This window comes from Eriocheir sinensis, chromosome 3 (genome assembly GCF_024679095.1).
Source record: "Eriocheir sinensis breed Jianghai 21 chromosome 3, ASM2467909v1, whole genome shotgun sequence".
Classification (NCBI taxonomy): Eukaryota; Metazoa; Arthropoda; class Malacostraca; order Decapoda; family Varunidae; genus Eriocheir; species Eriocheir sinensis.
The window spans coordinates 26530016-26557671 of NC_066511.1; the positions used below are offsets into that span (position 1 = coordinate 26530016).

A 27656-nucleotide genomic window follows, 5' to 3' on the forward strand; every position below is an offset into this window, starting at 1 on the left:
AATATTTCTACTTTGCTTTTCGTCTTATTATTATTATTATTATTATTATTATTATTATTATTATTATTATTATTATTATTATTATTACTATCTTTATTATTATTATTATTATTATCATCGTTGTTATTTTTATCAAGGTCTTTGTTATTATTGTTCGCCTGAAGTAAAAGAAAGAAAACAATATGAAAAAAATGAGATGAATAAAACCAGGAAAAAAATATAAACGAGATAACTTACAAAGAAATAAGACAACAGAAAGCGATATACTTTTAACACGATAAACATAAAATGGTGAAAAAAAAAATAGTAGAGGAAAAAATCGAAAAAAAAGGAATATAACGAAAAAACGCAAAAAAAAAAAATAATAATAAGGGAAAAAACAATAAACATAAAACAGTAAAAAATTAGTAAAGAAAAAAATCGAAAAAAAGAATATAGCGAAAAAAAACAAAAAAGAGAACTAATAAAGGAAAAAAGGAGACTTAAGAAAACAAAAGAAGTCGAGCACGCCTGTCCCTGGGAACGAGCACTTGGCTGACGTCTTGGGGCCCTCGGTAATAATTCTCGAGCGGCCAATCGAAGAGGAGGAGAAAGGGTGAGCGCTAACGACCCTCCGCTGCACGCTAATTGCCGCAGTCCTTCATTAGTCCGAGGTTATAATAATAGCTCACGCCAGGGACGCGGTTATTGCCCCACGGGAAGATGGATCACCGCGGCGCACCACACTAATTAGGTTTGCTTTTCATTTTAACATCTTTAGCGGGGCGAGGACAAAGAGTCGTTACCATGTAGATTTCTTGTGCTTCGATAATTATCCCGTTCTTTTGTCTTTTTTTCTCTATTACCTTTCGTCTGTCTTCATGTAGTTTTTTTTTGTTTCTCAACCTGATATCTCTGACCTGTTTTCTTCGGACATTTTTTTTCCTAGTTAACACAGTGGTGCTTCTTTTTGTTTCAGCGCGTGATGTAACACTTACTATCACTGTTGTGTTTAGAATCAATTATATTCTCTACTTTAGGTTGTTTGCACACTTTCACACTCGAGAAGTTTGTATTTTTCACGTAATTATGTATGCCGCTCGAGTGTAAAGCTTTTTTTCTCCAATTATTAGTGCATTTATCATTGTAGACGCATAGTCATCTTGGATTTGTTATGATTGCGAATGTAAAATTATTGTCATTAATGTAACTTTTTATCATCATCTGCAAGATCCGAAAAGAAAAAGAACACTTTTCATACGTTAGCAGAATGATGCCTTTGAATGGTCATGACTTCTTTCTAACTTATTTTTACCCTTCTCGCCCAGCATTGGTGGCGCAGAGACCTGATGTCTGCGTGAATGAGGAGTGCTTTCTCCAAGGGTCTATGAAACAACAATAGGACGCATCATAATAATCTAACCAACGTATTAACACTATTTTTTCCTTCTCTCAACAGTGGTGGTGCAGGAGTTCGAGGTCCGCGTGTATGACGAGTACGTGATTCGAGGTAACACGGCCGTGCTGCGCTGTGTCGTGCCGCCCTTCGTCCGTGACCTGGTGACCGTGACAGCCTGGGTGAGGGACCACGTCCACCACATCTACCCGTCCCTGCACGGCGGTAAGTACACATCCTATCTACCCTGACCACTTATCCAGCTGTCCCAGTACCATTCCAGCAAGTGACGACGGGTAAATAACCACACACAAAAAAACAAAAACAAAAAATCCACGACCGGGCGCGTGTGGGGGTAGCAAAGTTCTCTTGAGGGAGTAAGGCCGGCCGCTGAAGCTGCAGTTGTCTTGTCAATATTTTTTCACCAGCGCGGCCTCCAACACGGACACAACACTGGCGTGGCTATCATTTTCATTGCACAGGGGAAGCTATCGTCAGAGGAAGAGTGAAAGGGTATTTTAGTCCTCTCCCTGATTGCATTCTCTTCTTGCACCTTCATCACTTCATAAGAACGAGAAATAATCCTTCTCTCCTTGTCCTTCTATTTCTACCATTGATGTCAATAAACCAACACACACACACACACACACACACACACACACACATACGCACAACCAACAGCACACCGCTTCATCCAACACTCGCCCCCATCCTTTTCCCTTTTTCCTCTTCTCTCGCTGCGGTTTCCTCGTACGCGTTTCCATGTTCGCTGGTCTTTTAACGGTGGATGTGTAGAAGAACCGGAGATATAATAGCCGCCCATGCATCACCACGGGGCGGGGAGGGAATGGCGTGATGGGTGTGGGTACATGGTAGTGTTTGCTCAGAGAGAAGGAAAGGGGAAGAGAAATAGAGAGAGAGAGAGAGAGAGAGAGAGAGAGAGAGAGAGAGAGAGAGAGAGAGAGAGAGAGAGAGAGAGAGAGAGAGAGAGAGAGAGAGAGAGAGAGAGAGAGAGAGAGAGAGAGAGAGAGAGAGAGAGAGAGAGAGAGAGAGAGAGAGAGAGAAGAGAGAGACGGGCATAGAGTATTCTTGAAGTGGAGGGGATAAACGAGTAGTGTCAGGAAGCACGAAGGTAAATAAAAGTGTGAAGGGGAGGAGAGGAGAGTTATGTTGCTTGTTACTTTTGAGGCGAGAACCGGACGGACGGGAAGACACACACGTGGGACGGAACATGAGCGGAGGTATAAAAGGAAGAACAAAAACGAAGAAATATTTACACGGAGGCAGTGCTGGCTGGCCTAAACACAAACTATGAAATGATGAGAAGATGAACAAAAACGGAGAAATATTTACACGGATGCATACATAATAAAAACAAAACTAGTCCAAAAAATAAACTATGAAATAAATTAAAAGCATCTAATTTAGTTGTGAATGTTTACGCGCGGATTCGCAACCCAACAAACTACCTCACACGTATAAAGATGCCGCCAATATTCAACCATAAATGAAAATACCAGCCCCCAAACTGCTCTCCGGCTCCTCTCAGACACACCTGATAGCGTGGACTGCAAGATTCTCTTCGATATTTACTCAACAAATTGAATCTTAATTACGTTTTGCGTCAAGTAACTTTGAACAGGGAGGGAGAGAGGAGTGGAGACGTGTGTGTGTGTGTGTGTGTGTGTGTGTGTGTGTGTGTGTGTGTGTGTGTGTGAGAGAGAGAGAGAGAGAGAGAGAGAGAGAGAGAGAGAGAGAGAGAGAGAGAGAGAGAGAGAGAGAGAGAGAGAGAGAGAGAGAGAGAGAGAGAGAGAGAGAGAGAGAGAGAGAGAGAGAGAGAGAGAGAGAGAGAGAGAGAGAGAGAGAGAGAGAGAGAGAGAGAGAGAGAGAGAGAGAGAGAGAGAGAGAGAGAGATGTGTGCGTACATGCCTTGTCAAACATGACGGTGGTGTTGGGTCATGTCAGTAAATGTATGCATCGGTTTTTACATAGGACATGCATACATGAAAATTTGAAGCAGTAACACACACACACACACACACACACACACACACACACACATACACACAATACACAAACATAAATATACAATGAAATATCATCATCATCATCATCATCATGATAAAGTAAGCATCTCTCTGTTCAATTTGTTTTGGTCATCTGTTTTCCAAGTTAGGTTAAACGTCCCATATACTTTGTTATTTCATTCCATCAGATGAACTGCCTTCCTTCAAAACGTTCTATTTTAATTACTTCCCTGTCGTCACGTTTTTTCACATGTTTCTGCATGTGTGTGTGTGTGTGTGTGTGTGTGTGTGTGTGTGTGTGTGTGTGTGTGTGTGTGTGTGCGCCCGCGCTCGTGTAAGCGCGTGTTTATGTATGTGTGTGTGGGGAGGGGTGGGCATGCACATTTTTTTCAATCTCGTGCTGGCTGGCAGGCCATAAACAGAGAGGCAGAAAATTAGCTGTAACAATTTTCGCTGCTCAGAGAATTACTTCGCTTCAATAGTGCGAAATCCAGCCTTGGGTTAGAGTTACGGCGGCCATTATATAGGGAAATGGACAGCCGAGCAGCGATTACGTATGAAAAAGAGGCGGAAAGTGGCCGAGGGGGCGAGGCGGAGGGAGGGAAGGAAAAATGCAACACTGGCGCGGGGTCCTGGGCGTACAAATAAATAATGTTGATTTAAAGTCCTTTAAGAATCACTGTTGCTGCTGGTTCTGCTACTGCTACAAAGGATGCAAATACTACTATTGCTGCTACTACTACTACTACTACTATTGCTATTAATACTACTATTACTACTACTACTACTACTACTACTACTACTACTACTACTGCTACTACCACTTCGTCCACAATTTTTATTTATATCAACTACTATAATAATAATGACATTACTACTAAAAATAATTCCACTATTATAATAATGTCCTATCTAGTTTGATAGTGGTAGTAATAGAAGTAGAAGTAGTAGTAGCTGCAGCAGCAGCAGCAGTAGTAGTAGTAGTAGTAGTAGTAGTAGCATTAGTAACAAAAGCGATGACAGTAACAGTAAAAGAAAAGAAAACAGTTGTAGTAGCTGTAATTTTTTTTTTCAAACTTCAATTGGATAGAAATCCACAACAACGTGACGGGTCGCAGCACCGCGTGGCCACAATAAACACTCCCATAAACATGACTCCAACTCTGTCACCACGGCGAGGGGCGGGCGGCGGAAGCGGTTCATTAATAAGCGTGGCGCAGAAGACATAAAGGAAGCGGGTGTTGGGCGGCGCGCCGTGTGTAGCCCCGTGTATAACGTGCAGTAGCCGGCAGCAGGTGTTCCGTGTGTCGAGAGGGCGGGGACACGTGTGCACCTAATCTGTCTTCACACGGCTTCTTAAGTGTGTGTGTGTATATGCATGTGTGTGTGTGTGTGTGTGTGTGTGTGTGTGTGTGTATGCATGTGTGTGTGTGTGTGTGTGTGTGTGTGTGTGTGTGTAACTAGTGTTGCAGTTGCGGTAAAGACGGCGTGAAGAGACCGTGGATTCTTGCACACGAAAGAATAGAAAATAAAAACATAAGAACTTGAGGAGTCTGCAAAAGGTCGGTTGCCCTCTACAAGGCAGCTCCTGTAAGTCCAGGCGGCTTGTGTGTCTTGCCCTTTTCTAAATGCGGGTACATTTTTGGACACCTTTCAATTCTAAAAAAAAAAATCGAACAATTAAATTTCGGGATGTCTTATGTGCATCACTTCTTATACTGTTTTCTTTTCTCATCCTGAAAGACCCAAGCAGAACCGGACAAATCAACAGGTTTCACTGTGTTTCCTTATTGCTACTTTCTCGGTGCTCTATATAAACCTTATTACTAGGACAAGAAAACTTAGTTCATTACATAGGAGTAGAAGACAATGACATTACGGCTGAGGCTCAGAATACATGGCTAATAAAAGAAGCTCTCAGCCGGAGGGAATGATGTTAACGCTGCAAGGACAAGCAGTACAAGGGACGTCACCTACCTGAAGCCGGCCAGACGCGGTGACAGTGATCTGAGGCTGGCTAGAGTGTCCTCTCGTACCATTCTTCCAAGGACAATTAATACTGTTAGCAGAACTTGAGTGTCCGGGAGTGCACCTCTTACTTGAGTGTTCTTGAGTTTAATTCCTACTCAGCCGGAGTCACCGCCAGCAAGACTTAAGCGTCCATTTTTTTTCTTATGTAATACTTAGGTACATTTTAGAGCAATGTTCACTCCCTTGGTCAGTGTCCTTTGATCCTCATATACTTTTCTCTTGGCAGTGATGAAAGCGTTCTGAAACAATAAGATCTAAGTAGGTAGACAACACTTAAAAATATGCAAAACGCGAGAAAATCCATTTAATTTGCGAGCAGTGTCTCATTAAATATAACTGTTACGTATTCATACAAAACACTCCGAGGCAGTAACTCTCCGCCTCTTAAACCAGACAAAGCCGAGGGTGCAGGCGGCCCTCTCCCAGATTACTAATTGTTGTATTTACTGCGAATTAAGTGAAAATTAAACCATCTAGAAACCGTAAATATTTGTTTACACCAAGACTAATTAGACTATATACATAAACATCCTCTGCGGTATTAATGTGTTTTTCGTGTCGTAATTATTGTCCCAACGATCCAATAATGCTATGCACCTGGTTAAGGATATTTATCTAATGGCGATTATTAAGGAAACGTAATTTATCTGCCTAAACGGCCTCACTCTTACATTCCTTCGATATTCGTTTCACAGCAAGGCGGCGAGAGGATCCTGTGCACGGTGAGGTGAGGTGAAGTTAGGTTAGGTAAAGAAGGATAAGGATGTATTGGATTAGCTCAGGTTTGGTTAGGTTATTTGTATTACGTAAAGTTATAAGCTTGGTGTGGGAACGAGGAGAGAGGGTTTGGGGAGAAGGGAGGGAGTAGTAAGCTCAAGAAGGCGGAGGCTGTACACTGTTGACTCCTCCATAGCCGTGTCTCGAGAGCCTGTGCTAACAAAACCTTCGTCATTGTTTGCCCCGTGTACACACTGGAACTTCATTGAGCGACGGAGCGATGCATACGATAGGAGCGTCTTAACCTTCTTAGTCCTGTTATTTCTTTTAATTACCGCTCGCTTCTAGAAAGGTGAAAAAAGAGATATATAAAATAGCGGATTCCTGAAACTCAAACACTTCAGCAGGACTATAACTAGAAAATACTGTATCTTCTGCAGCATCGAGAAATAACACACCGACAAGAAGAGAAAAAAATTCCACCGTCAACCTAAAAATCTTAAATCGCCATTGAAGAATAAGAAGAGATTAAGAATAAACACAGATTGATGAGCGAGCACCGCGCAAAAAAAAAAAAAGATTAAGGATATTACATCAGGACTGGTTTACTAATAGGTGTCGTCTACGGCTCCGAGGACACTGATTAGGGTAGTTTATTGGTTAAAAATGAGGTCCCAGCTGAGCCTAATTTCCGAACTGCGACCATTTTTTGCTGAAGTTCCGTCATTCCCTCTTCCGCCGCACATAAATTATCTTTCTCTTTGTGTTATTACTTTCTTATGCTCGCTTTAGTCTAGTTTGTTGAATAGAGAAATGAACAGGCGAGAGAGAGAGAGAGAGAGAGAGAGAGAGAGAGAGAGAGAGAGAGAGAGAGAGAGAGAGAGAGAGAGAGAGAGAGAGAGAGAGAGAGAGAGAATTTAATATATATACCTAGAGTTCAAATTCCGTATCTGATTACTTTGCAGGCTTCATATATAGTTGTCATGTATACTCTCTCTCTCTCTCTCTCTCTCTCAGAACCCTTAAGCACCCCAATCACACTTGTCAAACGAGCACAGGACGGTTTTAATCTCGCCATTTCCAAACCTCGGTCGCTGGTAAAGGCCAGGGATATGAGCGTGAAAACCAATAACATTCGACCCATAACATTGTAACTAAGTCCAAGAAGTATTAACTGTCACCTCCCCCACACACGCACACCCACTCATACCCCCCCTACACGAGCACACACACGACCTCCCCCCTCCCCACACACACACTCATACCCCCCCAAACACGCACTCCCCCCACCACACACACATTTCCATTCTTGACATCCCAACCAGAAAATAAATAAAAAATATCCAAATACTCGTCGTTCCCATGAATACTAGATGCGGGATTGGATATCAACGCCATGGTGGAGGGAGTGCTGGAGGGGAAAGAGGGAAAAAATGAATGAAAGGAAAGAGTGAAGGGCTATGGGAGGAATTGAGAGAGAGGGAGATAGATGAGGAGGGATAAAGAACGGCGGGTATGGGGAGGTGAAGTCAGAAGAGGAAAGAAAGGTGTGGAAAAAAGTGAGGGAAAAAGTAATGGGAGAAAAATGGATGAGAGGATGACGTGATGGAGATGGGGGATGGAGAAGGCAAATCCCGGAGAGAAGAGGGGAAAAATGATGGGAAAGAAAAGAAGGGGAAAGGGAGGCGAGGGAATTGGAGAAGAGTAGCGGAAAAAATGGGATACCGAGGATAGAAGAGAAAGGAGAGATGAGGGGTGGATGACGGGAGAGATGCTGGAGACTTACCAAGAGACGAAAGCATAAAGTAAAGCAAAACAGTTGGGAGAGAGATACAGAAGAAGAGATAGAAGTGAACTAAGGGAGGGGAAAATAGAGGAAGGGGCTGAAAAGAAGGACGACAGAGAAGGGAAGCCATAGAAGACATAGATAAAAAAAAGATGAAGGAAAGAAGGACCATGGAGAAGGGAAGCAAAGAAAGGGAGGTAAAGGATAACAGTAGGAAGATAAGATAAGAAGACAAAGATAAAAAAAGATGAAGGAAAGAAGGACGATGGAGAAGGGAAACAATGAAACGAAAGTAAAGAGTAACACTTAGAAAGAAAATAGGGAAGATACAGAAAAAATAAATAAAGGAAGGAGCTGATAAGAAGGTAGATGGGGAAGAAAAACAATAAATGGAAGGTAAGAAATAACCAAAAAAAAAACACCTCTAGAAAAAAGTAAAGAATAACAAAAGTAAAACAGACAAGAGAGAGGAAATGATGAGGGAAGAAACTGACAAGAAGGGACAGTAGAGAAGAAGAGCAAAGCAAGGGACGTAAAAGATAACACTGAGAAGCCAGATAAAGAAGAGATACAAAGAAAACATGAAGGAAGGGACTGACAAGAAGGGATGAGGGAGAAGGGAAGGAAGCAATGAAGAGAGGTAAGTCGCTTGTTGCTTCTCGAGATGGATTGGTCGGCAGCTGGGAGTGAAGGCTGGAAACAGGCCAATCAGAGGACGGGCATTGAGGGACCTGGTCGGATCGGATTAGCTTCGAGCCTGAATGAACCCGATTTGATGATTCGAAAGAGAGAATTCCGTGGGCTTGAAAATACGAGTGAGGATAAGAGAGAGAGAGAGAGAGAGAGAGAGAGAGAGAGAGAGAGAGAGAGAGAGAGAGAGAGAGAGAGAGAGAGAGAGAGAGAGAGAGAGAGAGAGAGAGAGAGAGAGAGAGAGAGAGAGAGAGTATAATTAAGCGAAAAGAGAGAGGAAGGAAATATTGAGGACAAGTAGGAGGAGGAGGAGGAGGAGGAGGAGAACGACGAGGGAGGAAAACAAGATGGGCAGGAAGCAGAAGAGGAAGAGGAAGAAGAAACGCAAGGAGGAAGTGGAGAAAGTGGAGGAGGGAAGAAAACAGGAAGAGGAAGCAGAAACGGAGGAGAGCTGGAAAAAATGGGAGAGGGAGAAACGCGGAGGATGAAAGGAATGAGAAAAGGAAGACGAGGAGAAACAGAAATAGAATGTACGGTAGAAAGAATGGTAAATAAAAGAAAAACGGAGGGAAAACAAATGCGAAAATAATGTATACGAAACAAACGAGCAATAACGAATGAAGAAGTGGAGGGACAGGTGAATCAAGAAGAGGATGAGGAAAAAAAGTTTATGGGAATAGACGAGCCGAAGAAAATAACAATAGAAATGAAAGACAAAGAAAATCATTTATATTTGGGAAGTCAATTACGAAAATGAAAAGAAAGGAAATGCGAAGGCGATTATGAAAAAAAATGTATAAGGAAAATGAATAACTAGGAATTAATAATGAGGTCACGAAATTTGCGAAGAAAAGGAAATGAACAAAAAACAGAGCTGATTAAGAAAATATACCAGAGATTATGAGAGAATGACGGAAGAAGAGGTGTAAAAAGGAGGACGAGGAAGAGAAAGAATATGATGATGATGATGATGATGATGATGAAAATGAGATTGTGGAGGAGGAGGAGAAGGTGGTTGTGGAAAAAAATGCAGAAACAGCTCTATGCACACAAGCGGTCACAAAAAAATCACACACACACACACACACACACACACACACACACACACACACACACACACACACACACACACACACACACCAAGATTTAACCAACAAGGAAGTTACAATATGAAAGAAAAAGAAAAAAAAGACAGGCCAGGAGGAGGAATACACAACGTGAAGTGGACCCGATAATTTCCTCTGTTCAGCCGAAAAATAGCCGATGAAAGAAACGCTTCCTTGGAAATCTTTTTAAATGTTTCTTTCAGTATCCAAAAATGTTATTGGACTTGCCCGGAAACTTTTCACCGCGACGTCCTCGCCGAATGGAGGAAGAAACCCTGACGGAGTCTTTATTACTTCGTGAGAGAGAGAGAGAGAGAGAGAGAGAGAGAGAGAGAGAGAGAGAGAGAGAGAGAGAGAGAGAGAGAGAGAGAGAGAGAGAGAGAGAGAGAGAGAGAGAGAGAGAGAGAGAGAGAGAGAGAGAGAGAGAGAGAGAGAGAGAGAGAAATACTCATATACAGACATAAAGAGAGATAGAAAACTTCATATGCTGAGGCTAATAGTCAAATCTAAGGACAGAAAGACTGACTAGGCAAATACACTTCGTAACTGATTAAAAAAAACAGATGCACATAAAAAATAGGTCAGATATAAATCGATCAGAAAATTTGAAAGGCTGAAACGTGTGGAGAGGGATAGCGAGCTGAGAGGTGGTAGGGGGGACTGAAAAGACAGAAGCAGAGAAACGAAGAAAGACAGGAACATGTGTAGGAGGAAGGGAAGGGAAGGGTGGCATGGACAGGTGAAAATAGAATGGGGGGGAGAATAGCCATGAGGTGGGGATCTGCTGAAGGAATCAATGTTTCAGGGAGGGTGGAAGGGCGAGGAGAAACACTAGATTAACACGAGAAGGGGACCACCGGTAGGAAGGGGAAGGCTGTCGTGTGTGTAGGCGGAAGAGAGGGAGGGAGGGAAGGAAGGAAGGAAGAGTCTGGCAGAACAAGGGGGTGAGAGAAAAAAGCTTGAATGGTGGATTTAGAAGAGGGAAACACATACGAAAGGCAGGCTACAGATGAATGTATGAATAAAAAATGAGAGATGCGTGTTATCAATTTGTGCAGCAAAGTGTGAAGAGTGAAAAGAATGGATGCATGGAAAATATATGAATGACTGAAAAGATGGGAAAAATGAAGAAAGGGATGAAAAGAATGGTAAGTAAAAGAAAAAAAGATATACATCGAAACGAAAAAAGAAAGATTCATGCATATATACTTCAGAGCCAGCAGGGATAAATTAGTAAGGAAGTATGTCAGCCGAGAATGAAGGAAAGATTGAACGAAGAAAAAAAAGAATAAGGAAAGGCAGCAAGGTGGATATTAAGGTAAGGAAGGACAGGTAAACTTTCCAATGTGATTTTCATTTTCAATTTTTGCGTTACTTAAATTTCCTTCCAGGCTAAAATTAAGCATACTCCTACCCTTCCCACATTTCTCTTTTTTTTTTTCTTTCCTCCTCCTCCTCTTCCTACTCGTCCGTGTTATCTTCCTCCTCCTCCTCTTCCTCTTCCTCTTCCTCCTCCTCATCATCATCGTCTTCGTCTTCCTCTTCCTCCTGCTCCTCCTTCTCCTCATCATCTTCCTCTTCCTCTTCTTCTCCTCCTCCTCATTTTCTTCCTTCCTTCCTTCCACTCGATAACAATTACCAAGCCAAACCAAGGATGTAATCAGGGCAAAGGAAGCATTCTCATCCCACTCTTTCATCTGCGCTTCAATTACTTCTGTTATTTCTCTTACATTAGATGGTGGCTCTGTGTCTTACTTCCTACTTCTCCAGCGCTCTTCCTCTTCTCCTTTCAGTTCTATTTTCTAGTTCCTTATGCTTAATACTGTGTTTTCTTTGTCTCTCTAATTGTTATCTTTCACGTGCAAAACATTCTCTTCTCATTTTTCTTTCACGTCTCTCAAATCTTCATCTACTTTCTTATTTTCCTCCTCTCCCTTAGCCTCTCTTCCCGCCCTCATCAGGATGTAAGTTGACCCCGGCGGGAAGCAGGTTCTTGGCATACGAATTGTGTCGGACCCTTGTTCTCCGGACGTCATTACCAACAGGGAGGATGAGGAGGGGAAGGAGGAGGAGAAGGAAGAGGAGAAGGAAGAGGAGGAGGAAGACTAGGAGGAGAATGCCGGGAATCACACAGAAGCTCATCAAGGGCGGACGTAGACCAGGATGCCTAAGGCTGAAATGTTGGGTGTTGTGATGCTGTTTTTCTGATTCACGTCTTGTTTAGTTCTGGGAATAACAGTAGATGTTTTTTTAATAACTGAGTGTGTGTGTGTGTGTGTGTGTGTGTGTGTGTGTGTGTGTGTGTGTGTGTGTGTGTGTGTGTGTGTGTGTGTGTGTGTGTGTGTGTGTGTGTGTGTGTGTGTGTGTGTGTGTGTGTGTGTGTGTGTGTGTGTGTGTCCCTGCGTGTGTGTGTCTTCTAATTCATGAAGCAACTTTTCTCGGGGTTAGTTTTGTTGTTGAAACGTTTTTAAAACTCTTTCCACCTCCACTTCCCCTCCTTCCCTCCGCTCGCCCCCAGGCCTTCTTTCTCTCTCACACGAACTCCTCCTCAGTAACATTTTCCTATTTCGAAACTTTTAATTTCTTTTTTACGGCTTCCTTGCTCTCACGTACCAGCGACTCACTTAAGTGTGCCACATACTCTTAACTTGGGCGGTTCATCGGTGCGGGTTTACTCTTTGTTTATGGCAGGGAGCAAGCAATGCATATAACTGTCTAATCGCCTGCATAGGGGCAGCATTTACGTTTGCACAAGGCAAGGATGTCATGTTCTTGGAGCTATTAGTCTGTTAGGAGCATTGCACAGAAAAATGTCTATTACTCCACCATGATACATCCAGAAAACACCATGTCTGGTCTTTATGATCAAACAACGAGTGTTTCAAGTGGGACTCGAAAAGGGTTTGGAGGTGGTCTTGCCCAGAACCTAAGAAGGTCTAGCTTATATTATGAGTGCTTCTTAATGGTACCCGAAGGGGCTCGGGGCGTTTCGGTTTGGCCTGTTAGCATGCTTTTTTATCTGTTATATATATATATATATATATATATATATATATATATATATATATATATATATATATATATATATATATATATATATATATATATATATATATATATATATATATATATATATATATATATATATATATATATATATATATATATATACAAAATAAAATTGTGAAAAAACGACATGAAGGACATTTAAGATACCTTAACAATATCATGCTCGTATTGCTCTACCAATTGTATTCGGGTACTGAGCAAAATGAACTTTCGTCGGGTGTAAACGGCCACAAATATTAACATTTGCATTGAAAATAATAAGCTTGCCGCAGCTCGAATATACCTGATATTAATTTATGTTTCGTACATTAAACCTGCGCCGTATAGCGCCCGTGCATGCCAATTCAGGATCATTCTCTTAATTTCCTTGTCATTCTTGATCTTTCTTTTGTCTCACTGAATTAAAGTTAGTTTTTATTTGTTTTGAAACCATTATTCGTTAAAGGGTGTCTGGCTACGAACAACCTACCTTCAAGCTGCCTAATTGCCTATCTAACTGCCTAGCATGTCTTATTACATAGCTTATGTCTTTTGGTTCCTTCGTCTTTCATTTGTTGTTCTTTCCTTCATTATTGTGGCGTTGAAAGAAACCTCGAGATGATTAGCAATTTTATGAAACATTAAAAATGGGTCACTGGATTCCATTATATGTCCTTTTTGTTTTGAGAGAGAGAGAGAGAGAGAGAGAGAGAGAGAGAGAGAGAGAGAGAGAGAAATAGTATGAGGGAATTAAAGCAATTTAGATACGTAACAAAAAATGTGAAGTGGTAATTAAATACACAAAAGAAGGAAAGGTGACTATGGTGGTATCAATCTCTCTCTCTCTCTCTCTCTCTCCTTGTGAATTGAGTAATCTATCGTCAAAATTGTCTTCCTCCATCATATAAGACGTGCTGGGCCGAGAATGAAAGGGACAAGACACGAAAGCGGGAGGGAGGGAAGTAAATTAGGCGGGAGGGAGGGGAACGAGGGAAAGCAGAAGGAAAGGCGGAAGGTAAGGGGCAGGGGGCGGGAGGGAAGGAGGGAGGGACTATTGGGCAGGAAGGAAGGAAAGAACGAGGGTTAGAGGGAGGAAAGGAGGCACGAGGAAGAGTAGGAGGAAAGGGAGGAGTGGAGGAGAAGGTGACGGCTTATTGGGAAACGCTCAGACAGACACGTTCAGGATAGGCGCGGAGGAGTTAGGGGTCGGCGAGGAAACAACGATCTCACGCTAGGACCGAACGGCAAGGGACACTCAACAGTAGGAGACGAACGGACAGAAGACACAAACTGGACAGGTGAGAAGCTTGGGCGATTCTATGTATAAGAAAAAAAATGCAGCATACCACAGATGTTTGCGTTGATAGATAGACTAAAGGTGAAAGCTAGTTACGAATCTTAATAATGGAAATATATTCTCAACTGATAAGCCTACATATAACAAATATTCTACATCCCATATGAGGTTTGTGTTGAGTTTACTTATGGCTAATTTGAAAACTGAAAGATCGGTGTGTGTGTGTGTGTGTGTGTGTGTGTGTGTGTGTGTGTGTGTGTGTGTGTGTGTGTGTGTGTGTGTGTGTGTGTGCAAGTGAAATATGTATTGCAAGAACCGTAGACTTGTCACAATATTAACAAAGTACTTTTGTCCAACGGTTTAGATGTGATACAAGTTTTGTTTTATGTGTGTGTGTGTGTGTGTGTGTGTGTGTGTGTGTGTGTGTGTGTGTGTGTGTGTGTGGTGCGCGCACGTGCCCGCGTAAATGAATTATGATTTACGAGAACCGTAGAATTATATGAATGTAATCAAAATTTCTGGTACTTCTGTCCAACGATATACAGGTAGATGTACAGTTGGACAGATAGATAGATAGATAGATAGATAGATAGATAGATATTCAATACATTAAAGAAACCTCATGGAAAATAAAAATGGCAAGGTTAGAAAGAGAGGGAGGAAATGTGTGCACGGGAGATATACAAAATAAAGGGAAGGGAGAAACAGACGGATTGGAACTGAAAGGTAAATAAAGAAAGACAGAACGAAATCTAAATAAGAAAAGCGGGGGTAAAAGGGTAAGAGGAAAAATAATGGAACATATAAATAAAAGTGAACAGGATCAGTTGAAAATAAATCAAGCTGGAATGAAATTACACGAGTTGAAAACAGGGTAAGCAGCGCAAAGAAAGCACTTAACTGAATAGAATAAAAATAACCTGTAAGAAAATGAAATAGCGGAGTAATAACAGAGAAAGTCGCGTGGGAGGGGTGGACGGCTGCCTTGAAGGGAAATGAAGAAAAGTAGAGAAGCAGCAAAAATAACTATACAAAGGAGTAAAAAACGCAAGGAAGGATTATAAAAATAGATGGAAACGAAAAAAAAAATACATAGAAATAGTAAAATACAAAATATAAAGAAATGAAGAAGAAACTACAAAAAGGAAATCTAAGGGAGAGGAAATCAAACCGGAAAAGAGAATAAAGCAGGGAGGAGCGACAGGCGTTAATTTAGAATGGAAGGGAATAGGAAAATAAAAAGGGAATGATAAAATTGAGCAAAGAAAAAGAGGGAGGCAAGAGAAATCCAGACAGGATGAAGGGAGCAGAAAAGATAAAGTGGTGAGAGGGAGATAGGGAGGAGAGGAGAGAGAATAAAAGGGGGAAAGAGAGTAACGATTGAGTAGAGAGAGGGAGAAATGAAAAGGCAGGGAGCGGAAAGAAAATAAAAGGAAGTGGGGGTTACCAGGGTGGAAAGCTAAAAGAAAACGAAGGAAAAGTAAAACAAAAAAAACAGCAGGAAGCAGGAGAAAAAGCTACCAGGAATGTCAGGAGGGGAAACGGCCAGGAAAGGAAGGCAGGCAGAATGAAAACAGCAGGAAGATAGGAGAGGGAGAGGGAGAGGGAGAGGGAGAGGAAGGGTGCGTGTGGAAGTTTGTAAGAGGAAACACGACCAAGCAAGAAAGAAAAGAATAAAGAGACAGACGATGAGGAAGACGGAGGGAACGAAACCAAAGAGAGTGTCCAGGAAAGGAAAGAAGGATGAGAGAGGGAAAAAAAAGAGAAAAAAAAAGAAGGGAGATAAGGGAGGAAGGAAAGATACAGAGGAGGGAAGAAAACAATAAAGAAACAGATAAAGAATAGGGAGGGCGGGGAAGGGGGGAGATAAAGTAAAGCGTGCGGCCAGGAAAGGAGAAAAGGATAGAATAAAAAACAAACAGAGAGAGAAAGAAAAGCAAGAGAAGAGGGGACAAAGAAAGATACAGAGAAGGGAAGGGTAAAGGAAAAGATGAGCGTGTGTTGAGATTGGCAGGTAGGAATAGGCCAGGCAATGGAAGGGAGGAAAAAAAACTTGGAAAAATATAGAGGAGAAAGGAATATAGAAACGGGTAAAAGATGAGGAAGACGAGAGGGGAGGGGAGGGGGAACCTAGCCAAACGTGAGGCCAATAAGGGAGAGAAAGAGAAGAGAAAGAAAACAAAGAAAAGGAAAGAATGATGGAAGAAAGAAAACAGGAAGAGAGGGGAAAGGAGGAGACGGGAGGAAGAAAAGATACAGAGGAGGGAAGGGGAAAAGGAAAGATGAGAGTGTGCTGAGATTGGCAGGAGGGAATAGGCCAGGGAATGGAAGGGAGGAAGAAAACGTAGGAAAGATAAAGAGGAGGAACGGCAAGGCAAGAGCGTGTACCGAAGTAATTTTCAGCTGTGCCTCCCGTAAGCACCTCAAGCACTCTGCGTCGCACGGAGAGTATTGAAAGGTAAGTCATAAGACGAGGAGGAGCACGAACAGGGGAGGGAAGCGTGTTCATGCGGCGCTGCTTGCCTGCTGCAGCAATACGATTTTTACTACGAATACAAAAACAAATTTCTTGCAGTCTATGATTATACATACGTTTCTTCGCACTAAACGCTATGCACACACGCACACACACACACACACACACACACACACACACACGCACACACACACATCTGGTGGTATAGTGTGTGGGTCGGGTAAGAGGAAACACAAATGGAGTGCTTTCGTATAATAATGTCACGTGACAGAATGAGCGGTGAAGAGGGATTACAGACCGATGCTGGCCGCGGGGAGGAGCAGGGTGGACAGAACAAAGAGAAGAGATAGTGTGTGTGTGTGGGAGGGGGGGGGGGGGGTGAAGAATAATGAAGGACTATAATTTTGTACTGTTAACGCAGCAAAAGTCGTATAATTACACCAGACAAGCAGTGCTGCTTGAGTGAGAGGAACTGACAAGAGATAATGACGCGTGGAGAAAGAAGTTTGTTGTACGGAATGGATGATGACTCCGCCTTTGAGTTCGTTTTAATTTGGACGCTGCTGGGTTGACCTCAGACCTTTGACGCATAGCGGAGCGTTGTGCGGCGCGCGCGGGTAACGACCTCCCGCTGGCTTGTACCAAGACAGGCTGGGCCATGGTGGTGGCACGCTGTACCAGTGGCTCTATGAACTGGTATGGGAACCTTTGATATTGATTGGGAAATGTTTTGTGGCTTTAGAATCGTGTTTTAGCGGAGGAAAATCGGATGAGAAGTTTTTTTTTCTGTGTGTGTGTATATATATATATATATATATATATATATATATATATATATATATATATATATATATATATATATATATATATATATATATATATATATATATATATATATATATATATATATATATATATATATATATATATATATATATATATATATATATATATATATAGTAATGTGTTAGGCCCGGCCTTTGGCAAGAGTTGGCGGGCAAGTGAGTCGTCGGTAAATCCTTGTCTGAAGTGTTTTTGGTGGCGGTGGTCGTGTCAGCGCGGCGGGCGGGTGGAGGTCATTCGTCTCGGCTGACTCCTCAAGTGAAGGGGAGGGCACGGCGAGGGAGGCGAATGGATGGCGCGTATATCATGTTGATGGAGACTCTTCCGAGTTCATTTGTAAATGGAAGAAAGTTATTGAGGGTTGCTGGTATAGAGGGAAGAATATGAAGGGTAAGATGGAATGGATATGGTTAGGATTTTCTTCGAAGTATTCGAAATGGTCTTCACATCTTACTGTAAAGTGAGACTTGTGAGGAAGAGTTGCTGTGTGCGCGGCTTCGTCAAGTAGTGAGTTGACTGACGCACTCGACAAGCTAGTAATGAAGTCGATTGATTATTGTGTTATTACTGACAGCGATAGAGCGTGTTACGTAAAATTAATTAACAACACGTTGAGATCTGAGTTTATTTCTGCATCAGCCTTTGATTTCTTGATCCTCAATCTCTAAGTCTCTCGTACCCTCGCGCATCTCCTTTCCTTTTACCTGTGTGTTTGTCGTCCGTACAGTTCCCTTTCTCTTTACTTACCTCTCCATCTCCCTCTCTCTCTCTCTCTCCTTTGATCTTTTTCCACGCCACCCTCTCCTTCTCCGACCCTCTTCCTGTCTTCCTCCTGGCCAGACAACAGACGGAAGATCCTATCTCAGCTTGGCGTGGCGGCCGGCAGTCAGGACGAAGATGCACAACAGTATTTCCTGCAGCAACACGAGAACACTCTGTACAGGAACAAGGGCGAAAATGACCCACCCTGTTATTCTCAAAAGAGGGGAGGAAGAGAGAAGGAGAGAGAGAGAGAGAGAGAGAGAGAGAGAGAGAGAGAGAGAGAGAGAGAGAGAGAGAGAGTTTGGAGGGTACACTTGTGAGGAAATTCAGACTGGGATACGTGTGCAATGCATAAAAGACGTGGCAATTCGTGGACTCCTGAGAAATGCAATCTGTATACTGAGGTGCGTTATGTTAAAAGGGCGTTGTGTGGGTATGTCAATAAGTGTAAAGCACATGAGGAAATGTTTACACAGGGAGCAGTGGATGATAAAAAACGGAAACACACACACACAGCTGAGGTTATTGGGATACAGAAAACAGTAAAGAAAATGGGTTTTGGAAGTACATACACGGAAGAGGAGGCTGAAAGTATTTGAATGTCCTCCCAAGAGACTGAAAATGGGCTGTGAATTTAAATGGCATGCCGAGTTACAGGAATGAACAAGGAGGAGCAAAGCAAATAGGTGAAAAGGGGGGAATGGGAGGCGGCGAAAAAATGAGGAGAGAAGAAGAAGAGATAAAAGAGGCAAACAGGAGAAAAATTGGAGGAAAACGAAAAAGGAAAAAAAAGAGACAAAGAAAATCGTGTAAATGTAAAGGGAGGAAAGGGACGAGAAAGATGAGGAGAGGAAAAAGAGGAAACTAGACAAAACTTAAGGACACGCAAAAAGGAGAGGACAGAGAACAAAGAAGAGCGAAGAAAAAGGAACATTTATGGCGAGCTTTGAGGTGAAATGAGCGAAAATAATGAGATAAATATTTGGAGGAAGGAATAGCAAAAAGTCACTTAATATGCTTTGTAAGGGTTGATTAAAGAAACGGATAATCGTGTTTTTTTATATATTTATCGAGGTAGTTTAATTAGAGTATTAGAAAGGATAAGAATAACAATGATAATAACAATAATAATAATAATAATAATAATAATAATAATAATAATAATAATAATAATAATAATAATAATAATAATAATAATAATAATAATAATAATAATAATGACAATAATAATGGTAATGATAATGAGTAAATAAATGTTGTTGCCCTTGGACTGGCCAGGGCTGTGCTATCATAAAGTTACAGCAAGGAAACTCCTGCCGCCAGAGTCCTTATCAGTTGACAAAGTGTGTGTCTGTGTGTGTGTGTGTGTGTGTGTGTCTGTGTGTGTGTGTGTGTGTGTTCTACCTCTCTTCACGCCTACGTGGGCATATGAACGCACACACACACACACACACACACACACACACACACACACAGTCGTACACGTCAGCAAGGACAAACAAACAAAAAAGATGAGGCAAAGCAAACTCACTACAGTAAAAAAGCTACGCAAACATCGTACAATCAATTCGTTAAGCAAAACATAACAGAGAAAAACAATAATAAAAATCACCAATCCCACCCCCACCCCCCCCACCACCACTACCACCACCACCACCACCACAACAACAACAGCAACAATAACAACAACAACGACGGCGACCACAACGACCACCGCCACCACCACCACCACTACAAGCACCAACACGTCTGGGCTCAGTGAACCTCATGGGAGCGTCACCCGCCTTAAAGGGCTGTTTCACACGATATAATTAATTATTTGGTCATAATTTCTCAACGGCCAATCAATGCTGGCAGGAGGAGGTCTTACCCCCCGCCGGGTGCAAAAGGATGGGGGAGGGAAGGGGGGAGAGAGAGAGAGAGAGAGAGAGAGAGAGAGAGAGAGAGAGAGAGAGAGAGAGAGAGAGAGAGAGAGAGAGTACTTAGAATCACATACATCATAACAGTAAGAAAACGCACATACACAAACACAAAAAACAAACACACACATACAGATATACATAGACGCCCCCCCCCAAAAAAAAAACAGAGACAAACACATTCAAACACACACACAGACACACACACACACACACACACACACACACACACACACACACACACACACACACACACACACACACACACACACACACACATTGACACTAGAACATGCACACACACACACACACACACTGACATGCAACAACAACAACAACAACAACAACATCAACGACAACATAAAAACATTAAAAAAAAGCACAAAACATAAAACCTGGTATACAAACCCTGGCCACAAAGACCTTCCAAACGAAACAGTCAAAAAGAGAAAAAAAAAAAACAGACGTAAAAAAACGGGAACAATATTTTTTTTCTGCAACAAACTCACTCTTCCCCCAATTAATTGGCTAACTTTTATGGCCGTTTCCACAACCCTCTCTACACACACTCACCCACACCCGAACACACACACACCCACCTACACCCACACACACTAATTTACTCGCTCACACACTTCCCGTTCTTGTTCCGTTTCCCTCCCCGACAGCCACGATCTTTATCCATCATTCCGATTAGATATAAACTAATTTCTAAGTCCATTAACAAACGTACTCTCTCTCTCTCTCTCTCTCTCTCGTCTTAACTCTGCTATCCCGAAATTCCCCTCCCCTTCCCCCTCCTCTCTACCAACCACTCGTGATGAATGACAACAATTTTCAATTATGCTGGAGTCTACAAACTATTTTTTTTATCCCGGAGCGGCGCGGCGGCCAAGAGGAGGAAGGGAGGTACGAGGAGGAAGCAGGTGGAGAGAGAGAGAGAAGGAGGGTAGGCATGTGCGGTGAAGAGGAGGAGGCGAAGGGAGGGAAGAAAGGGCAGGGAACTGGAGGAGAGACAGAAACAGGAGGGGAGGAAGGAGCGGTGATGAGGGAGAGGGAGCGGCGAGGTAGTTGGGAGAGGGAGGGAGGAGGGTTAGGGCTAACTATGTGAGGTAGAAGTATTCCTTTAATTAATTTCCGTGCCTGGCTGTGCGTCATTTCCTTTTTCTGGGTCAGGCACGATGGCCACGGGGGGGGGGGGGGGTAAGGGGTTCGAAATAGAGGACAATGTACACGTATTAAAGTATCATTGTTTTCATGTGCGAGTTCCATTTTATCGTATGCAAATGGTTACTCAATATTTAGCCTGAGTGGTATCTGGGATCATAAAGAGATACATAGATAGATAGATAGATAGACATACAGATAGATAGTTAGATAAATAGCTTGTTATATAGGGACCATGAAGTTGTGTGATTAATCGCATAATTATCAACTGGATTAAACTGTTGCACGGTTGTAAACACACACACACACACACACACACACACACACACACACACATACACGTCCCCTCAGCCGGGGCGGAAGACAATTTAATCCCTGAGGAGGAGGAGCGACGTTCCTTCTCTCTCTCTCTCTCTCTCTCTAATGATCTATTTCTTTAATAAGTATCTGATAATCATTTAATATTCATGCACCACAATTAACACTACCATCACCATAATTACCACTGTCACCAACATCGTCATTACCAACACAACCACTAACATTCTCTGCAGTTCCTTTTCAACTTTCTCCATATTTCACTAGCAAACATATATGCCATTACCACCACCGCCACCACCACCAGTACTATCACGTTGGCATCTCCGGCACCTCTGCCATCACAGCTACCTCAGTCACCATCACCACCACGGTTTCCTCCACCATCACCCCCCCCACACACACACACACACACCATCACCCCCCCCCCCTCAACCTACCATCACCACCACCTCCACTGCTGCCGCCAACATCGCAGCGTCCCTTCCTCGGCCACCAATTAAACACGAAACACAACCTAGTCGATTTCCCGCAATTGACGAACCTTTAATTAACATCGATCTCGTTGCCGCTCCGCCTCGTCGCTTTTATGCAAACAAGTGCACACGCAAACATAAACAAACAAATCAAGCAAAAAAAATCATCATACCTATATCAAGAGAAGTTAATTAAGACGTTTAGACATATCAGATCAGAGTAGAAAAATAATACTTCGGGGTTCTCACCGTCAACACAAATTTGTATAAAAAGCAAACACTCAAGAAAGAAGGCCTGAAACTTTAATTAAAAATGTCAACTTGAAAATTAATATCTGGAGAATATATTAAAGATGTTTACGAAAGAAATGAGAGAGAGAGAGAGAGAGATAGACAGATAGAGAGAGAGAGAGAGAGAGAGAGAGAGAGAGAGAGAGAGAGAGAGAGAGAGAGAGAGAGAGAGAGAGAGAGAGAGAGAGAGAGAGAGAGAGAGAGAGAGAGAGAGAGAGAGAGAGAGAGAGAGATATAACAATACGGTGTCAATCCTCAGTTAGACAAAAAATACATAGGCTTTGTCACGCAGAAAACCCATATCGTTCGCGTAAATCTAAAAGAACTAATAAAAATAAAAAAACTTTCATTTCCAACTGGCGTCTGAGAGTGAAGGAAAAACAAGGACCAGCTGCTGCCTCTGCCTAGGTCGGGGGAGGAGTATTTTTTTATGGAGCAAAATCTTACATTCTAAAACGTATTATAAAACTCTGACGGAGACGAAAATGTAATAAAATGTAATAGGATGAGAGACCAGTTACATTTTCAGCTTCCTGTGAATATGTTCCTAGTATGATTCTCTAAGGAGAGTCTATACCATGGTTAAGTTACTTTGAGGAATATTTTTGTTTATACCACCGTTGCCAGATTATCGTACTCAGAGCATTGTGTTTACCGGTTTCTGACGCCTAACTATTGCCAAAAACATCAGGTATTAACTATTTTAACGATAAATATAAATGAATCTCGTTATTGGGGACCAGGAGACAGTTTATGGATCAGATGTCGGTTAATATAAGAGGCTGAGTACGACAATCTGGCAATGTTGGTTTATACTTAAATGACGCTCTGTTACATTTCTTTGCTTTTTGTTGTGATCGCATTCGAATACAAATACTGTTAATACGAGTACTACTACTAATAATAATACGACAACAACTGATGTTGCTTCTACTATTATTGTGTTTGTCTGTCTGTGTGTATGTACGTGTCTGTATGTATGTCGTTTTGTTAATCGGTTTGCCTATTACTGTCTCGCATAAACAGACAGAAAGAGACAAAGACTAAACAGACAGATAGACAGACAGAAACCCAGAGACAAAGACAGAGACAGGCACAAAAAGACAGACAAAGAGAGGAACACACACACACACACACACACACACGCACACGCACACACACACACACACACTCTTTCCGTCCCTCCCCTCCATAGCTGCAGGTTCATCGCTTTCCCTCGTTTCATTTCTGCCTTCCCCCTTCATTCGCAGTCCCTCCCCCTCACCCCACCTTCTAAATTCCTACGTTCATCCTTTATTTTCTCTCGTTCCTTCCTTCTGTGTCTTCTCATCCTTCAAACTATTCCTTAAATCCTCCCACGTCTCTTTTTTCACTCGCAAGCCCCTCCGAATATCCAGCCACCTTTCCACTTCTTCCCTCTAAACGTTCTTATTTCCTCCCTAGTCTTCCCCTCGTATTGTACTTCTCACCAGACTAATTACAACACAAAAACTTCCCAGTCTCTCCTTTTTACCTTCCTTTCTTCCCAATCCTCCTCATTACTCACTTTCCCTTTCCTTGTTTTACACGCATGTCACTATATCACACGCAACACTCTTCCTTCACAATCTTTCTCTCTTCCTTTCTTCTCCCACTCCCTTCAAACCTCACTTTCTTCCTCCTTCCAGAATGCCTCCCTCCATTTTCCTTCTCCTCCTTCCTTCCATCCATCCCTGCCCGGCGCTGTCCCGCTGACCACATCCAAAGTGATTGTTTTGACGGTGTTTGCTTCGCTTCGTCCGTGGCTTTGTGTCTCGAGATTCGGCAATAATGGATTTAGGGACACGCGATGTTTGAAGAAGCCACGACGCCAGGGATAAAGTGGGAAGGGACACACACACACACACACACACACACACACACACACACACACACACACACACACACACACACACACACACACACACACACACACACACACACACACCCACACACACACACACACAGATACAGGAAAGGAAATAAACTGAATACATCAAATAACATCACACAAAATCACAAACCTTAATTGAAGTGCATGTTAACACTGATCCCCTTCGGCTGTACGGAGAGATCCACGGATGCCAGGAACTGTAGGTGAACTGAGCCTTACCTGCGGATAAAAAAAAAAGTGTTCATTAAAAGGAAGAAAAAAATAAATAAAAATATACTCATGGTTAAAATGGTAGAAGGGGAGAATTACCAGGAGAAAATAACAATACAGATAAAAGAAACAATTGGAAGAGTAGCGGAGGGGAGGAAGAAGGGGGAAGAGGAGGAGGAGGAGGAGGAGGGGAAGGAATAAAGATACAGAGGTCATCGTTATTCAGCTGGTGACAGGGCGGGACAATTAGAGTATTTGTAGTGCGCTTGTTAGGTCTCTTTCATCAATCAATAACTCGCTTCAATCCCAGCTCGGCCGTGGACCAGACAAGGGAATTTTATCTTTTTTTCGCTAAGCCTTGGGGAAGGGGAGAGAGAGAGAGAGAGAGAGAGAGAGAGAGAGAGAGAGAGAGAGAGAGAGAGAGAGAGAGAGAGAGAGAGAGTGCGTGTGTGTGTGTGTGGGTGTGGGTGTACTTGAAAACAAATCGAGAAGACTGGTACACCACAGACCTTAGTAGATGCGACGTCTCTAAGATTATTGCCCCTGTTTTTATACGGAAATACTTACTTTCAAAAGCTTTCCCTCATGAACTGCCTCGTTACTAGGATTCATTTCACGGATCATTTCTTTGTCGACTACAACTTTCTGTCCCCGCTATCAAAGATAATGTAATGGGCACACGTTTGCTCCCGCCCTTGCACTGAGTAGGCAAATCTATGCTGTAGTTATCAAAGAAAAAAAATTCTACTACACAGCATGAATGACAGCCGAGCAAAGTTTTTTAGAAGTTGTATAAATATATGAGAGGTAAAAACTAATTTCCTCAGCCACAAGTAAGACTAACCTTTTTTTTTATGGAGAGCATTACTGTCAGTCCACTTACAAAATCATGAGTAAAACTTTGAAGAGACCAAAGAAGGAGAAAAACAGCTTAGAAAGAATGGATATGTTAACTTGTGTGTGTGTGTGTGTGCGTCTCTCTCTCTCTCTCTCTCTCTCTCATACTCCCTTAATGAAGATAATGAAATACAAGCACAAGGGAAGAATAAGTAAACGAAGAAGGGAAAAATGAAAATAATAAAATAACGAACACCCTCATTCGTTAAAACAAGGGAAATGTATAAGTAATAAAATATTTGTTCGCCAACGATGTTTCAGCAACTGGATCACGAGTTAGTATTCCTCTATCAACCATGTAACCCTTTCAGTATGAGAGACGTGAACAGGACGACAAAAAGACATGCCCATGAAACGTATACTGCCGGTCACGTGTGAAAATGCACTTCGCCTGGAGGAGGAAGGAGGTATGGAGCCCTGGCAGAGAGGAAAGTCTTAAAAAAACTTACTGATCACAAAAACCGAATCAAGTCATCCAGGTGCAAGCGAGTGTCGGGTAAATGGGAACAGATGACATTTTGACCGCAGTGTGACTCGACGAATGGCCAGAAACTATGTCCCGCCATTCACGTGTCGAATTGCAAAGTAATAACGAATCTACACTGTTTATTCTCTAGTCTGACCCCGCATATGATAACACTCCTAAGCTTCTGTAGATACACGGATAACGGAAACAGGAGCACCACAAAGCTACATAAAACTATCAAAACCAGTGCCAGAGATGCTATTATTAAAAGTACCAGCAGAAGCACCACATGTATAATTTCCCCAAAAACTCCCACCACCACCATCCCCATCACCAGCAACAACAACACTACCACCACCACCACGGCAACCACCTCCACCACAACCACCAGAAACACCGACACCAGCACCCCTTGACTTCAGAGACCAGAGGAAACATCCCACCAATACCTCGCTAACAACAATGTCAGCTTACATTAGAATCCCCGGGAAGTAGCCTTATAAAACCTTCCCTTGCATCCTGCCTCAGCTCACATCCTACTTCCTCTACACTTTCCTGTACGCTCTCTCATTTTCATCTCGTTTCCCTACCACAATCGGCTCATGTCCTCCCCCCTTAAAAAAAAATCAAGGGCATTTAAAACTGTGTGTGTGTGTGTGTGTGTGTGTGTGTGTGTGTGTGTGTGTGTGTCTGTGTGTGTGTGTGTGTGTGTGTGCGCGCGCGTGTAAGTTCGTCATATAAAACGAAGTGAAATATTTTATAGAAATATGTTGCAGGCGTATTCATGCATTATGTAAATAGCACATACACAGTGCATGTATTGTACTGAATAAATTGAATCAATGATCAGAATATATTTTATTATACTGAAAAATATGTAACTTTGTATAAAAGAATGCATTAAGCTCGCGCCGAACATAAGCTGCTACTTTGCACACTCTTGTAATTGCGCTGAAACTCTGTGATTCATTTATGGACGTAATTAAAAGCAACTTACATGACGCAGACACAACGTGATTTTGTTGCCAAAATCTCGACAGCAGCCTCGTTTCTGGTGGACGAATAATGTACACTGTTCTCAGGCATCAATTACTTCTACTTATTTTTGAGTATTTGCTATTTTTTTCATATAAATAAGCAAAATTTTGATTCATATGAAAATAATACAACACACTGGCCATACGTTCGCTTCCCTTGCTGTACTCGCACTGCGTTTCGAATAGAAGAGTCGTGGGCACCGAACAAGTTTATTTACTTTAAATTTAATTGAATTAGCTCTTTCCAAGTCCATGTATTTCTATTATGACTCGACACATCTATTTGAGTTCAATTACCAAAACAATATCACGATTTAATTGGTTATTACGCAGATGTCATTCCTACGTTTCCTTTCTCTTCATTTTTCTAAATTATTTTGAGAAAACAATGAAGGGTTGTTCAGAGCATTGTGGACTCGTTCATTAAGCTGTTAGGAATAATCTTGCATATAAATATTCTCCCACTGAAAGATATTTTTCCATAATATTGGTTCGTGTGTATCCCTCGTTGATATAAAGAAAAGCAATATTAGTTCCGTTGACGAAAAACGATTTCAAGTGGAACACATTGCGATCATTTATAAATAATAAAATGAAAAAAAGGATTGTAATGCCATCGACAAAAGGGGCCTGTCGATTTTTTTTATTGCAGTGCAACATACATTTTTTATTTCTTGTGGAAGTATACATATATTGTATTTATGTGTTAGTGTGTGTGTGTGTGTGTGTGTGTGTGTGTGTGTGTGTGTGTGTGTGTGTGTGTGTGTGTGTGTGTGAAGAGTATAAAAAAAGTATCCTTAGTGAA

The 27656-nt window shown here is 42.1% G+C and overlaps 1 protein-coding gene across 6 annotated transcripts in view; it reads left to right on the forward strand.

Annotated features, from left to right (window-relative positions):
- The window catches only part of LOC127007337 (cell adhesion molecule Dscam2-like), a 376406-nt gene that overhangs the window by 138720 nt on the left and 210030 nt on the right, over positions 1–27656 (forward strand). For all 6 annotated transcript variants that reach the window (XM_050878193.1, XM_050878163.1, XM_050878182.1 and 3 more), the window contains exon 4: positions 1439–1600. In XM_050878193.1, coding sequence (XP_050734150.1) covers positions 1439–1600 — 162 coding nt within the window. The remainder of the gene's footprint in view (positions 1–1438; positions 1601–27656) is intronic.